Source organism: Paralichthys olivaceus, chromosome 6 (assembly GCF_024713975.1).
Source record: "Paralichthys olivaceus isolate ysfri-2021 chromosome 6, ASM2471397v2, whole genome shotgun sequence".
Lineage (NCBI taxonomy): Eukaryota > Metazoa > Chordata > Actinopteri > Pleuronectiformes > Paralichthyidae > Paralichthys > Paralichthys olivaceus.
Window position 1 is genome coordinate 5303797 of NC_091098.1, and position 15742 is coordinate 5319538.

The following is a 15742-nucleotide window of genomic DNA, read 5'->3' on the forward strand; positions in this document are numbered from 1 at the left end:
ATAAATATGCAAAAGATATTTCAGGCTCTCTCTGACTTGGTTTGTTAAAACTGAGACCACAAGAGGTCGGACGTGAGAAAACAACTGTGGTCATACTGTGAAATATCCATACTGGAAAGCAACACGCTTTAAAAAACGAATTACGGCTGAATGCATTGGGTTACTATTATTAAGAAATTGCCCAATAAAACCTTTCAGTGGTGACCTCCTAAAATGATTGAACTAAAATGTAGCCAGTATTCAGAAAGAAATAACTCTTAATCTACAGACTGTGCAGCTCATTGGGGCTGTTGATTTCCATTTAGGCCTTGTAAATATAAGACAGTGGGTGAGAAGGGGGCAGCCAAAGATTTCAAAGTGGGTTACAGGTTTTGTGATGATGGCATTTCAATCTGGGTGTGCAACTCAAAACCAAAAGAAAAATGCTGGGGGCTGGACCTCAAACTCACCCAACCCCCCCCCAACACCACCACCAGCCTGCCTCCACCCTTTTAGCCGTGCCCTGAATAGCATGCAGGTTTTAGGGCTGAGAGAGGGAACAGGGACATGGGGCATACACATCCCATACACACCCGTAGCCGATTTGCCCGAGAAACACAACCTGGTGCTCCTTGTATGGTGGGCAGTTCCTGCAGGAGGAGGGCCCCCTGCCGAGAGACGGGATAGGAGGGGAGGATGCTGAAGAGAGGAGCTGTTGTGGAGAAAGGGGGTGGGATGTTGCTTTTGAGAGATGGTGGGGGGCTTGCAGGCTATATACTCAAGAGGGAGACCTGCATTTTCCAAAGGGAGAATAACCTCTGTCTGACTGCCTGTCCCAAGCTTCTAATGCTGGCCGACTTCACCTCCTCTCACACCGGGGCCTGGCCACAGGGGGCACTGATTTCTGTGCTGGGAGACGTCCGCGTGAAGATCAGCAACAGAGCGTTACCTATATGACAGACTTAGGGGGAGTTGCAAGTGATGCAGTTGAAACCAGATCACTGAAAGTTTCTGCAGATGTGACAGTTTTCTAGTGCTGAATGAGACAGGGGAGTTTGTGCAAGGTATTATCTATGCCAACACTGCTATTGCAAAGTCCAGCATGGAGGATAGTTTGGGTCTGGAACAGAGATAAGAGCAGTGGAACAGTGTTTGGGTTTCTGTGTAAAGGTGCTGCTGGTGGTGCAGAGAGCAAACATGCTCCTGTGTCTGTGTAAATGACCACTTTTCATGTAGTTGTGTGTATGTATGCGCATGTGAGTCTGCAGGGATCTACAAGTCCCACTGAGAGTTGAACAAAAGAATGAATCAGGCAGGAGTCGGACAAGATCAGGCGTGTCAGGCATGCACGGTAGAATAATTGGTGAACAATGAGCTTGAAGGAGAGAGTTTATTTATTTAAAAAGCACAGGACAAAATGGTGGGAGAATCAGTGTCGAGGACAGTGAGGGGAGGGGAGGGTGGCAACCTGGGTGGTGTCGCATTTCTGGAGAAACGGCAGCTGCCCAGTAGACAGCTGGGTGGCCCGCGCAAGGAGATGGCAGGATGGCAGGGGGAAAGTGTCTTCGTCTTAAATGGTTTGAAGGGATATTTATAGATGTCGTCACCAAACCCTGGGGCCTCATAGGAGAAGGGGGTAGGGATTAAAGGCACTTGAGTTTCACTTGAATCCTTCCAAATCACATTCATAATTATACAGGGTGATACAGCTTTTGCTCTGAATAGATTTACATCAGACAGCGTGCTTTATGTTCGCTCCCAGGCAGGGTCACCAAGGAATGTAGAGCTGGTCTCATTACTGAACATTCTCCATCATTTTCAGAAACTCTGGAGGCACAGAGAGAGGACGGCAACAGTTAAACAATCAACCCACCACCAGCAGTACATTACACTGATTTGACAGATGAACGATTTGGTATTTTCAAAAGCTCAATGCGCGGACAAAATGTCAGGTCCAGTCAAATCAAGGCCTGCATGTGATTGTAACGCTTAAATTATTTGGAAATGATGAATAGTTCTTCATTCCAGTCATTCCATGTCTGCTTATTTCAATTCATTTTAAAATTACTATTTAAATGTCTTCGTCTGCTCTATTCAAGATTGTACTTGAAACGTTTCCCTCACTTTTGTTAAGGAATAGATTGGCATTTTGAGATTTATAAGACCATGTTTATTAGGCCATAAAGTCATGTCTTTTCTAATCCAAACAAGAGCTGTGTAAGTGTAAAGAATGAATACTGGGTTATGTTCTATGTCTCAGCCTGACAGACTGAAGAGGCAGTGACTTTGTCAGAAAAGATTTTAAGTTTAATTTTTTAATTTTTTAGCTTTTTGGACAGAAACACCCAGGCTAGCCATTTCTCCCTGTTATCAATCTTTATGCCATGCTAAGCTAACAGGTAGAAAGCTGTGATCTGCAGTGGTAATGCTATAAATTTGTAAGTTATTTATTAACGCGTGAGCACCAACCAGTGCAAGGAGCCTATTGTTATTATTTAACAAACTTATCTTCTTTTTCGACCAAATTAAATCACATTTTCACAAAACTCATGTAACTTTAATGACTTGGACACAGGAAATCATATTTTAAATACTTTCACTCTCAGTGGTCGCATACCTCGACATCATGGGGATGCGAAGGCCTAAACCCAATTGTCTTTGGTAATCGCTTCAAAAAAGAGAGCGAGCGAGTAATCTGACTAAGCTAAGCATCTTTTAGTCTAATCTAATTTTAGCATAAAGACTGTACAAAACAAGGGGAAACAACCTGGTTCTTCTCAAAGCTCATAACATTTGCCAACCAATAAAACTCACTGATGAACACTTTACTTAAAGGTACAGTGTGTAGAATTTAGTGGTGAAGTTGCATGTTGCAGCTGAACACCCCTCACCTCACCCTCTCCTTCCAAACATGAAAAAGAACCTGTGGTAGCTTCAGTTTGTCCAGTCTGGACTAATGTAAAAAAATGGCGGCCTCCGTAAAGAGGGTCCCCTCAATGTAAATATAAAGTATTTAAATATAAAGGGTCTTTTCTAGGGTGAAAAAAACTACAATTCATACAATTTAGATGAAACGAACTAGTGAAAACATCATGAGGATTATTCTACATTACATTTCTGCCAATAGTTCTCTTTCACCTAAATCTTACACACTGGACCTTTAAACCAAAAAGAAGAGCTGTAAAAAGTAAAGGATCTATCTATCTATCTATCTATCTATCTATCTATCCATCTATCTATCTATCTATCTATCTATCCATCTATCCATCTATCTATCTATCTATCTATCTATCTATCTATCTATCTATCTATCTATCTATCTATCTATCTATCCATCTATCCATCTATCTATCTATCTATCTATCTATCTATCTATCTATCCATCTATCTATCTATGTATCTATCTATCCATCTATTATCCCTCATATAAAAAGGATTTCTCCTCCTCTGCTGTGAACAAGCTAATTAGCTGAAACTCAACTGCAGTCTTTTCTTCCTGCTTCCTGTCTCTCTATTACCACACTGCATTATCCACTTGAACTCTACAGGTGGATTGTTCTCACCATCAAAATCAATCTTTCCGTCCTTGTTTGTGTCCGATTCTCCAAACATCTCATCAATGTCTTCCTCTGCGACTGGTTCTCCAGTGAGATGGAGGATTTCTCCAAACTCCTCCCGGTCGACGAAACCATCTCCATTTCTGCGGAGAAAAAAAAAAGCAATATTAAAACTACTACTAACACTGTGTGTTCTGTAGAGTCAAACAATATAAGATTTGCGAGGCAGATGCAATGTAGTATTTCAGGTTTAAAAAGTCAAATCTACACATATATAGACATAAATCTACTTTATAACATAACTACAATTTTTTATCAAGACCCATTCAATTTGATCAAGAATCATGACTATGAATAATAAATGTTAGTGCTCTCTAGTGGAAAGAAACAGTTGTGACTATGTAATGAGAAAAGCACATCCAGTAGATTTGGAGCAACATTAGGTCTCATGTTTCTGGAAATGTAAGTTCATCTCTCTCGCTCTCTCTCCCCCCGTCTCTCTCTCTCACTCTTTCTTGTTAACTGCTCCCTTTCCTTTCACTGTCATACAATTTCTGTTTGATTGCTACTATATATACATATATATTGATAATGCAGAGGATACACTGATCAGTCACAACGTTTTAAGGACATGTGTAATTTTGACTTAATAAGGCCATGAAGTCATGTAAATTAATCAAACCTACAAAATACTCACTATGAATCCCAGCTCTAAAAACAGGCCACAGTTTTACACAACAGCGCCACGACATGAAAATCAATCAGCATGAATGAATGTTGTGGCAGTTCAGTGTTTGTACCTTGTGTTAGATTGCATTCAAATTATCTTGGAAGAAAAAACACAATTGCTTCAGCCTCTTGTGTCCATGATGAGTATGACAGAAAAAAAAAGACAAGAAAAAGCAGTCTCACTTGTCTTTCAAGTCTTCCGTACGTAATTTGATGGTTGACAGTGAGAAAGACATGGAACAAGGGCAGAGGGAGGGAAGCATGACACAAAACAATGTCCCTAGAGCCAGAAGTCAAACCCTGGACAGTTCAGTCATTTGGTAACATGATACTCCACACATTGTTAAGATGCTTGCTCATTGTGGGAACTGTTGGGTTCCTCTATCATTTTTAAGGTCTCGCTCTTACTATAAAACGTGCCTTGAGATAATGTTTGTTATGATATTAATACAAATCAAATTAATTTAGTAAATATATTCGGGCATAGCATTTTTGTCTTTTCTGTAGCTCAATCATTTTTGACAGACTGGCTTGTTCTTGCTCTAAAATACAGATGATTTTTTGTGTAGAATGTATTTATTTCTTTGCTTGTTAATAATAAAGAGACGTTCAACAGAAAGTTATTAGATACTGTGCCCACACATACCTTTGGTGTAGATATACTAGGTTTATGACATTATTTCCAATTACAAGAATATTTGCTAATTAAAAGTTCCCTTTTTGTAATTGTAATTTATTCTAATCTATTGAGTCTTTAGTGAAGCCACAGTGCTAAGTAAATGTCATACTTGTCAAAAATACGGAAGCATTCAGAGAGCTCCTCTTCACTCTTCCCAGCCTGGTCCTCCTTTAATTGTTGCACCATCATGACCAGGAACTCCTCGAAGTCAATGGTGCCGCTGCCTGAGGAGAGGGGAGGTACATGAGTGAGGAGGGGGGACATCAGAAGACGGAGGAGGCAACATGATGTGGTCCACCTCGAAACATTTTTTTAATTCCGCCCTCTTGGAGAGAGGCAGTTTTCTCAGTCATTCCCAAATGATAAATAGACGAAAAAGAATGGGGGTCTTTTGAAAGCTAAGTGTTTTTAATTTGGATGACAAGTTTACAACTGTACTGGCCTGCAGACAAAACACATTTTAATCTGACCTCATCCCTTTAGAGACAGGGTTTATCCCACACAAACTCACAACACAACTCCTCTGCTGTTTTGGCTGTATGATGAGTATAATGGAACTAGAATTTTGAATCAGTTCTCATCTCCCTCTACAAGTCCCCACTGATGATGAGAAGAGAAGAAGCTCAATAAAGAGAGAAATAACCCAGTGTTAAACCTCACATAGATAATTTATGCTGAAATCATGTGGAATCCAAAATATATTAAAACTTTTTAAATGGTTTGTTCACGATACAGAAATAGAGGAGAGAACAGATTTAAATCCTGAATAAGGAAAAGATCTTATCTCTCATTTACCAGTGTCAGCCGGGGTTTCTGGGCCAGAGGTGTTCCCTGGACTTCGGTGTAACACCAGGGCCAACACAGTCACATCTATTTTGAGTTTCCAAATGATCTAACCCTAATCTGCATGTCTTTGTGTTGGAAAGTACTGTTAAATATACATTGGATCTAGTCATCGCTTACAAGGACTGTGTTTGGCTTAATACCCTTTTCTGTGCATATGCAGATCCACTCTGTGATAAATATTTATCCAGATAAGAATTAAATTATTTTATGCAATTTTCCAAATGTCAGTGCATTGGGGACCAACACTAAATTGCTTTCAGTAGAGATTGGCCTCTTCTCTGCTTTAAAAGATGAGTGAGCTGTGTGATCCTTTTAATCATCCTTAGAGTCTTTGCGTTAAGTTAGATTAGTGAGATCACACAATGACCTCACCATCCTCATCCACCTCCTCAATGATGGCGTCCAGCTCCTCCCTTGAGGGGTTCTGGCCCAGCATCCTCATCACGGTTCCCAACTCCTTTGTGCTGATGTCACCGCCACCGTCTGTGTCGAACATGTCGAAGGCAGCCTTGAACTCTGAGAGGCACAAAGAAATTGTTCCAACTCAGAAAGTGTCAGCTTTAACTGGCAATACAGAATCAGAGAATAAAAATGATTTCTTGTCCTCAAATGTTACATTTGGGAAGCTCAGAATATCTTGATATCATTTTCAACTGCATATTCAGTCTCACTGACTTCATCATGATTCTTTACAAAAATCTGAAGGTTGACGACAACCAGAAGAGGACCCTCAGGTATTACTCTGACTCATTCATGAAATAGAGTGGACAGAGAACGACTGACCTGCAATCATTTCCTCCGTCAGGAAGGAGCGGGCATCGCTTTGGGCGTCAGTGGGCTTAAGACAAGGAAATGGAAAAAGGTGTGAAAGGCAGTGATGGAAAGACGAGAGGGGGCATGGAAAGAGAGATAAGTTAATCTCACTTATCAGCCATAAACAGTACACCTGCAGCTGCACAGCAGTTTTGAGTACTTTGACAGGTATTTGTATTAACAGATGTTCGATGTTAATAGATTATAGAAATGCATAATGAATATATTAATGTTATACGATCTATTTGAAATGAGCACTTGTGTAATAATGAGTGCTAATGGAACAATGTAGAAATGAATGCAGAGTACTCATGTAATGATGCAGAGTGCTGATGTAATAACGTAGCAATAACGTTTTATAAACGAGTACTTAGTGCTTGTCTAATAATGTATCAATGACTATTGAGTACCCATATAATAGTGTAGCAATACCTACCTAGTTCTAATGGAATAATGTAGCAATAACTACTGGCCACACGTATAATGATGTGGAAATGTAGCAGACTTACAAAAATAAAATTCTTTCAGTGTGCTTTCAATAATCATTATACAAAGTATACTATGCAGTAATACATAATAAAACATGTATGTTTTTGCATGCTGTAGTGCACTGAAACACTGGTATGATCCTTCCTCCCAAAAGAGAAAACTAAAGCCAGAGGTATTGTTGACTAAGTGACTGCCAAGGACTTGAAATAGTGTCATAGGTCAGGTAAGAAGTCATGTTTAATCCCCGCCAGCTGTCTGCACCGGCTAATAATGGTTCTTAAAGGGGAACGCAGCTCAATATAAAACTCACTCATTACACATTTAAGACTTTCTGGTCACCAGTTAAACAGTTGAGGTTTCATACTGATACTGGTTTGGTTGAATTCTACTTTTCAAGAATGGACCAACCATCTAGACTTCAACCTGTTGGCTTCTGGATTTGATCCAGACTTAATGAACATCACATAGATCATACTTTACATGTAATAGGAATACTTCTCGACAATGTATATGTATTCATTGGGTCTTGTGCCAAGTACTTCTTCAGTTTTCTTAGAAACATTACAGAGTAATACAAAGTGTGACAAAAATAACAGTTCCTTCAATTGAGTGCTGATCCCCTTTAATTGTTATATAAACCATTCTTTGTCAGTAGTTCTGTAGGACAGTAAGTTATTTTCATTCATTCCCTGTTTACTTGACAGAACTTCATCAATACCGTATTGTGCGGACTGGGGACAGTCACACAATCTCACCCATCAGTATTCTTTAAAGCTAATTTTAAAGTGACACTTGGGAGAGGATTTGAGAGGGATTTTTTCTCAAGGTGAATGTCCTAACTTAGGACACTCAGAGACGGCAGCATGTCTTCTCACTTTACTCAGCTGTGAGCGTTCTATCTTTAGTATCACCCCCTCCGATCTAAATATCAATCATATTGAGCTTAGTTACTAATAGTTGGAAACACAAAAGCAGAACGAAATCATATTGTGCTGTGAACAAAGTGGGGTTACAGACATTGGACATGTGGACAGAGGTTTCCAACAGCAGGTTAGGATCATTTGTTTTTTTGTCATATAAAAAACAAACAAACAAAAAAAATGACGTCAAAATGTGAAGATTAATCTCCCAGAACACGAATCCCAAGAGATAAAGCATCGCTTGCAGTGAAATCCAGCCATGCTGCAGGCGAAAACCTGCCGGATGACTGAGGGGGAGCAGAAGATTCTCCATCCTCTGTCGCATGGATTTCAATCCTCATCAATGGAAAACTAAAGCAAATCTTCACAGAGCAAACTAAATGTCCTTCTTCTCGTGGCCCCTTTTACCTCCCTCTCAGTTGTCGGTCTCTTACCATGGTGGCTGGCTGTGCTGAACAACAGACACTGGTAGAAACAAGAGTCTGGGAAATAAGATCTCCGCTCCACACTGTCCAGGTAGCACTGTCGCTTTTTACTCTCCTCTCCGCTTAGTACACTCTTACCCCTCTATACATTTACTGAAAATGATCAGGATTGGGCAAGAGCCCCCCTCCTCAGGCCGGAGCCGGCCAATCAAAACCAACTTTAATTTGTGCCCTCTTACAATGTCCTGATGGACATCCCCTTGTGTGGCACACTCTCCAATCCCCCATATTTAGACAACAGACAACCTCAGTGACATTCATGTGAAAAAAAGAAAACAGGCATCACAGGCATTGGGCAGCTGGGGGTTATTTTGGCAAAGGATCAACTGGGCATCTCAGTGCGGATGGACACTTGATGTCACATACTGTAGAAGAACCAGAGTTCATGAACGCCTGCGCGTGCACACACATGCTCGCACGCGCACACTCACACACAAACACACACAGATTAACACCTCGCTGCATGCATGGATTCTCTGACTCTTTCGCAGGGTCTGTTAACCCCATCTATCTGCCCGTCTTCCTGTCTTCACCGCTGCTGACTGTGTCCTTGCACTTATGACATCTGTAACTTAAGAGGTGTACAAATGGATCTGTGATCTCACACAGCTCTACTGACCATTTCAGCTATTGGTCTCTCACTCCCACAATAAGTAAACATACAAAACCATCTCAATGGCTGCAAAACAGGCAAAGGCAGCAGAGGCAACAGCTGGAAAAAAGAAAGAATATTGAGTTTTATAGACAAGCTCCCTGTTGTACTGTGCACAATGCAGGATGTTGTGGAAAATGAAACACTTGCTGTATCTGCTCCCATAGAAAAAGTCATGACTGCTTATCATGTTATGAAACTGAAGAGGCCGCAGCAAAGCTAGCGGCAGTAAAATTGTGTTTAGTTTAAATGCTTAAATGCTCCCAATAATCCCGATATAATGTAATTATATCACAGGCATCTAAACACAAATCAGAGCGGAGGCTGGGAATGTCATTTGGTCATTGATCATTTCAAAGGAGCTTGATTTGTCTGATTAATGCAATATTATCTCAAATGCACCATTGAAATGATTCCCTTACACTTCACACCACCAAGTCAGCTGATGGAAACTCATGTGCTCATTTGGAGTCCTTGCTGATCTTGGTGTACACTGGAATTTTAAGCAGTAAGGCTCTGCAGCCTATCAGCTCGCTCACTGGAAATCTATTTACGCCGTGTGCCTTCATTGCCATGGAAACGAAAGCTATGGTTGCTCATAATTACTCAGGCTTCTTAAGTTGAGATCCAATCCTGCACTCTATGTGCTAAATCAGAATTCTCAATAGCCTTTACTCATTATCGGGGGTAGAGAGGAAAACAATGGAGCCACTTTTAAAAAGACGTGATGGATTGAATAGCTGACATTTTTAACATCCAGTGTGTAGTAGAATGATATTATATATAAATCTCTCTAAATATTAACAAAACAGCAAATGTGTAGCGGTCATCAGGGGCAGGGCAGAGTGCTGTCTGTCTGCGGACTGAGTCAAAGGTGTCTTCGTCTATGTCCTACACCAGGGGACTGCATTCACAGAATCACTTCCTGTTTAACAAGCTTTCTTCAAAGTAAATTTAATTTGGGTCTGAAAATTGTGCTCAGTAAATCATTCAAACTTATATACAAATCTAGCTGGTTATATTTATATAAATCAGATAGTCAAAAGATAGTTCCAACTACAGTACCTGTTATTAATATAATAATAAATGATGCATCAGTGTAAAGGGTGTGGTTTGGACCCAATAGCAGCACAAAGACAGGCGGGTATCGTTGGTAACAAACTTTATTGTTAAAGCCACAGAGGAGACGAGAGTGACACTCTCTATGCAGAGCAGAATCAGGTAACCACCGGATAGCCACGGGAGCAGACAGGCAGAATCCTGAAAGGGACAGGCGAGGATCTTGGTCAGGGACGGAAGGCTGAGTTGATTACCAGGAGCTCGGTCAGGCAGGATGGTCGGGGAGAAGCAGGGTCGAAACCGGGAGATCAGGCAGAGAAACGCTGGAGAGTCTGGTGCAAGCATGAGAACAATCTGGCAATGAGTGAGAGTGGAGCTGGGGCTTAAATGCAGCCAGAGCAGAGCAGAGAGCACAGGTGAGTGGAATTGGCTTGATGAGAGGGGTGTGTCTGATTGGCAGATTGAAGCAGGCAGGTGCAGAGTGGTGAAGCAGAGATGAACTGTGACAATCAGGAAGTCATTGATGCAATGGTATGCAAATGCATGATCCTACTATACAGCTACTTCAATATAATCCATTTAGTTATCAGCTTAGTTGACAACAACTTGGACACCTATTCAGAAGTTGTAAACAAACATTTGAGCTCTAAATCAATATGAATAAATAATCAATATGTTTTGAAATGTAATCAGAAAGAAGCTAGTGAACTTGTTAAGGAGTAGCCTATAAATAAAACTCTAACCACTGAATGTGTAGAGCAGCAGAATTTAGTCTTAAATAATAAACATAAAACAGCCCCTCACTAAGTTACACACTTAGACTGAGTTGTGAGCTACAACAAACACCAGTGGTGGATGGGATAACAACCTGTTGTTTCATAGCTTTGCAGAACAACGTTGTTAATGACAATACGACACAAAACACTTGTGTATCTGAGTTAAAGCATCTCGTGGCATTAAAAAGTAATGTTGTACAAAAACTCTGATACGCTTCATAGTTTATTTCTTGTGCACAATCAAAGAAAACCTAACATAGGCTGAAAGTAGCAAGTTAACATTGACTGTAAGGGGCTGCTTATGTTACTTGGGTTAAATAGTTAGAACCCCCCCACCGGAAGTTTGATTTAAACTAGGATGGTAAAATGAACACCACAACCCAACACATTTCTAATCTTGTGCTTCCTCTTCTTTGAGTCTCTCTTCGTGCTGAATCATCAATGTTCTGATCTCAACAAGCCTGGACAAATTACAGAGTAGACGCCAGTCAGAGGCTGCGTGCATCAATTTCCATTTTTAAGACGTCATCACTTAAAGGTCTCACTTCAACTACACAAACGTATTTTGATACAAAAAAATATGAATCCATAACCCTCTAAACAGTAAGATGATATTTTGTTGACAGATTTGGTCAGTTGTTGATTTTTACACCAAATGAGGAGAAAGAATCTTACTGGTAAATCGAGGCTGATTTAACGACATCACAATCTCATTGTATCACGTGTGTATGACATAGTCTAATGATCATCTTCTCTCTCTCTCTCTCTCTCTCTCTCTCTCTCTCTCTCACTCTCTCTCTCTCTCTCTCTCTCTCTCTCTCACTCTCTCTCTCATTCTGCAGGCATCTCAGTCTCCAGAGCTGCAGTCATAAAAATTTGAACCATGAAAATAATACTGTTGATGCTATCATTAATAACATCATAACATCTATCAGTGTAACTCTGATTATTGTCATGATAACAACCAGTCTGACAGAGCTTAAATATGAAGGTAAAAACTTCCCTGGTCTCCCGTTTTCTCTCCATCTTCTCTCCCCTCCTTTCCACCCACCTCTCCTCTTTCCCCCCATTGTTCTCCGCTCACCCCAACCAGTCAAGGCAAGTTGCCACCAACACTGAGTCTGGTTCTAGAGTTCTTTCTGTTGAAAAAACCTTTCTCTCTCTTCACAGTCACAAAGTGTTTGCTCGTTGTGGGATCTGTTGGGTGTGTATGTAATTTTGTGCCTTGAGATAATGTTTGGTACCATACAAATAAAATTGAATTGGGCACACGAGCAGTTTGACATTTAAAAAAGGCTGCAGATAAGAGCAGACAGAAGAATAACCAGCCATGGTGGAAATAGATTTTTTTTTTTTAAAACTCTAAATTAGACCTCAATTAATAGATCCGTTTCTTGCTGCTCTTATAAATGTGAGTCATGTCATATCCTTCTGTTGGGCTTGTTCTACATTTTCATCATTGTTCCTTTTGTTTTCCAACTCCAGTTACCCTTGCACAACTGTGCAACATGATGTAACATGTACCTGAGCTGAAGCTTTTAAAAGCACAGCTGTTTGTCCCCATAAAACGTTTTCACCAGGCTGGTGCTGGGTGAAACATATTTGTTTTCTCATTATCGTTACCATAACAGCAAAGGTCCGAACTTTATATATGTAGCTTGGAGGACTTGTACATTTGAAACATGCACCAACAGCTCTGCCTTTGAATTTGAACAAAATAAAGCTCAATAAGAGCTTAAGTCTTTCACAGTCTGAACCAACAACATAAAGGCTTTTTGTTTGCTATTCCAAAGATCAAACCATTGTGTAATTAAAGAATTGCCGCCTCACGTTTGTTTAGCTCTGCCAACCACTGCAGAGGACAAAGATGTCACAGTGAAGTGGAACTATGTCATCACCTCATCATTTGAAGACATTCGAGTTACATTTTATTATGATAAGTGTATGAATTCTTGAGTTAAAAGATTTAACATTCATGAAAGAGGGATGGACGAACAAGTGGATGACCAAATGGATAGATGAATCAATGGACGAACAGATTAATCTAAAGTGCATGGACCACTGGACGACTGCACAAACAGAAAAACACAATGCTGCCGCTGGGGCCAGCACCGGGGGACAAAGTCAGGCCTGTCAAGAAAAATGAAGTTGATGTGAAATATAATGCTTTCCTAGAGAAAAGGAGAAAAGATCAAGACAAGCCAGTGTGCCCATAGTTTAGCACAGGCATGCTCACAGTGATGAAAAAGGATGAGCTGTGATAAAGTTATTCAGAGTTTTCAGGAGACTTTGTGAAGGAGGAGCCAGACAAACCCATTGCTGAACAGATGTGTGATGTGGAAAAGATATCCCCAAAACACCAGCACCACAAAAAATGCAGCTTTTCCCACTGGCCAGTGAAAAAAAAACAGATACTACAAACACTGCTGATGTCAGATGGTAGTGATTCACACCACCACTACCATCTGACATCAGCTGTCTCATCAAACACGAGCAGTCCTGAATTTGATATGTGGGTTCAATCATTTCTACCCAACACACCCTTTCTTTACTTCTATCCTTGCTCCTTCAGACAACACTCCTCTCTTTAATCACCCTCCTACTGTTCTCCATGTTTTGATCCTCACCCATCTCCTCTTTCCCTCTCAACCTCCTCTCACCCCTCTCAGTCGTCACCCATGCCTCACCCCAAGGGCCACAGCGCAAGTTCAGGCTTCATGCCTTTCGACTTACGTCACCCCCTCATAGAGTGCCTGTTTGCTGCCTGACTGACAGCACCAGCTGATGCTCTGCCCAGCACCAGCTTTTCCACAGACACTCGTCCTCTTGTTGGGTCACTCAAATAGGCGCAGAGGGGTGACACAGAATTTTGGTTTAAGAAAAAGAGGAAAAGGTTTTTGTCTTTTTTTTGGTCCTCTTCCCTTTTTTGTCCTTCTTCCACCTTCTTCTTTTCTACCTCCCTCTATTCCTGGACATTCCTGGGGGGGGCACACCCTTTATAAGGCTGGAGGTATGCCATCACTCCTCCCCCACTGTCCCAATATCCCCTCATCCTGATCCCGCTTTCGCTACTCTTATATGTTTCTGTCTAACAATAACATTACCATCATATCATCAGTACTATTACCATCATATTGCCACTGCCAGTTATCTTATCTACCTATTCATCTTGTGTTTCTGTTTTTATTCTTTCTACCTCAATATTTTATTTTATTCTATTGTATTGTATTTTAATATATTCAAATATACCAGCTGCTATGACGACTTAATTTCCCTTCGGGGATGAATAAAGTAATCTATCTATCTATCTATCTTTCAATTATACTTTTTTATACTGATGACGAATGTGAAGGCAGAAAACGGGTTGAAAACCTGTTACAGATTAGATTACAGATTATAGCCACTGTCATAGTGGCGTGGCTCAGATGCTTGTAAAATTTAGTTTAGTCTTTGTTTATAGACTTTTTACCCAGTGGTGACTTCACCTTACTTTTCCTCTAGCGCCACCAACAGGCTCACAGGTGTGACTTCAGAGGCGAATGACTGAAGACACTAACCCCCCCACATTCTTTGTGCTCAGAGATAATTGGCCTTTATAGCACTTGTCTAATGGTAAATGGTTTGTATTTATATAACACTTTTCTAGTCTAGGTGACCACTCAAAGCACTTTACAGTACAGTTTGCCATTCACTCAGTCACACACACATTCTACCCCCCTCAGCCTTATCAAGGGCAGAAATCACTTGAAAAAAATCCATGGTAAAAAATGAGCTAAAATAAAAGGTATTCAATTCAGTTCAAATCATAACATTTTAAATTTCAAAGGTAGTTTAAAAATGTAAGCACAGGATTTTGGATCTGTATGTATCTTCATTCCTTCATCATTTTGTCATTCATGCTTTTATTCAGTATACCTGCACCAGTGCACTGCATGGACCTTTGGCCCGCGGATCAATAAATATGAATGTAATGATATCATTTCACTGTTAAGTCTCCTAGTAAAGAGTTCAATTGCACCATGCAGCACAAACCTTGCTTCAGAGGAAACAAGCACAGACTTCCGCACTGCAGTTACCTTTCTTTAACACTGGGAGTCAGTCTGCACCCTTTTAGTCAGTGCAAAAAAAAAGTTGCTTCCATGAGAATTACAAGGAAAGTATTTATTATTCTGACCCAGAGAGGAAATTGATGATGTAGCCTTGAGATTAATTAGTGTTTGGGTTCATTGTTTCAGCCTCAGAATTTGAATGTGTTTATCGCTTCAGTGCATAAAGCTTTCAGGAGTTTCACCAACTCCAGACTTCATAATTTAATTTAATCAGTGAATGTGTGTGATTTTGTTACCACTTTATTCTGACTATGACTTTAACATATTCAGGAAAACTGGGATGAATAATTATTCAAAAAGCCACTAAAATCTTCAGAGATTACTTCTCTGGTTTCTTGAATTGTCAAATAACACAACATATGTTCTGATGCATGTCTAATTATTGTTATTTCTATCACTTGTCAACCCTGTCATTATGTTGTGTGTAGTTGAGTCACAGTGAACATCTTTGGGGCTCCAGTGTAGATTTATCAGGCATTGGTGTAAAATGCCAAATGTCTTGAGACTTGAAATTCTCAATGGAAGAAGACAAGCTGTGGTTTTATCAATCACACATCACACATATATGCACAAGTACTGAAGAACTGAGTGTTGAATATAGGAGTGCAAAAATTAACACAAACTCCAATCGAAACTAAGACTGTAAATA

At 40.3% G+C, this 15742-nt stretch overlaps 1 protein-coding gene across 1 annotated transcript; it reads right to left on the reverse strand.

The window, feature by feature from the left end:
- Window positions 1-1355: 1355 nt before the first annotated feature.
- Window positions 1356-8697, reverse strand: LOC109630739 (troponin C, skeletal muscle). Its single transcript, XM_069527238.1, has 6 exons — window positions 8447-8697; window positions 6574-6628; window positions 6163-6306; window positions 5054-5168; window positions 3543-3679; window positions 1356-1806 (listed from the first exon to the last, which is right to left on the reverse strand). Exons 1-6 carry the CDS (start codon window positions 8447-8449, stop codon window positions 1775-1777), a joined length of 486 nt encoding a protein of 161 aa, XP_069383339.1. The 5' UTR covers window positions 8450-8697; the 3' UTR covers window positions 1356-1774.
- Between the last annotated feature and the right edge of the window lie 7045 nt (window positions 8698-15742).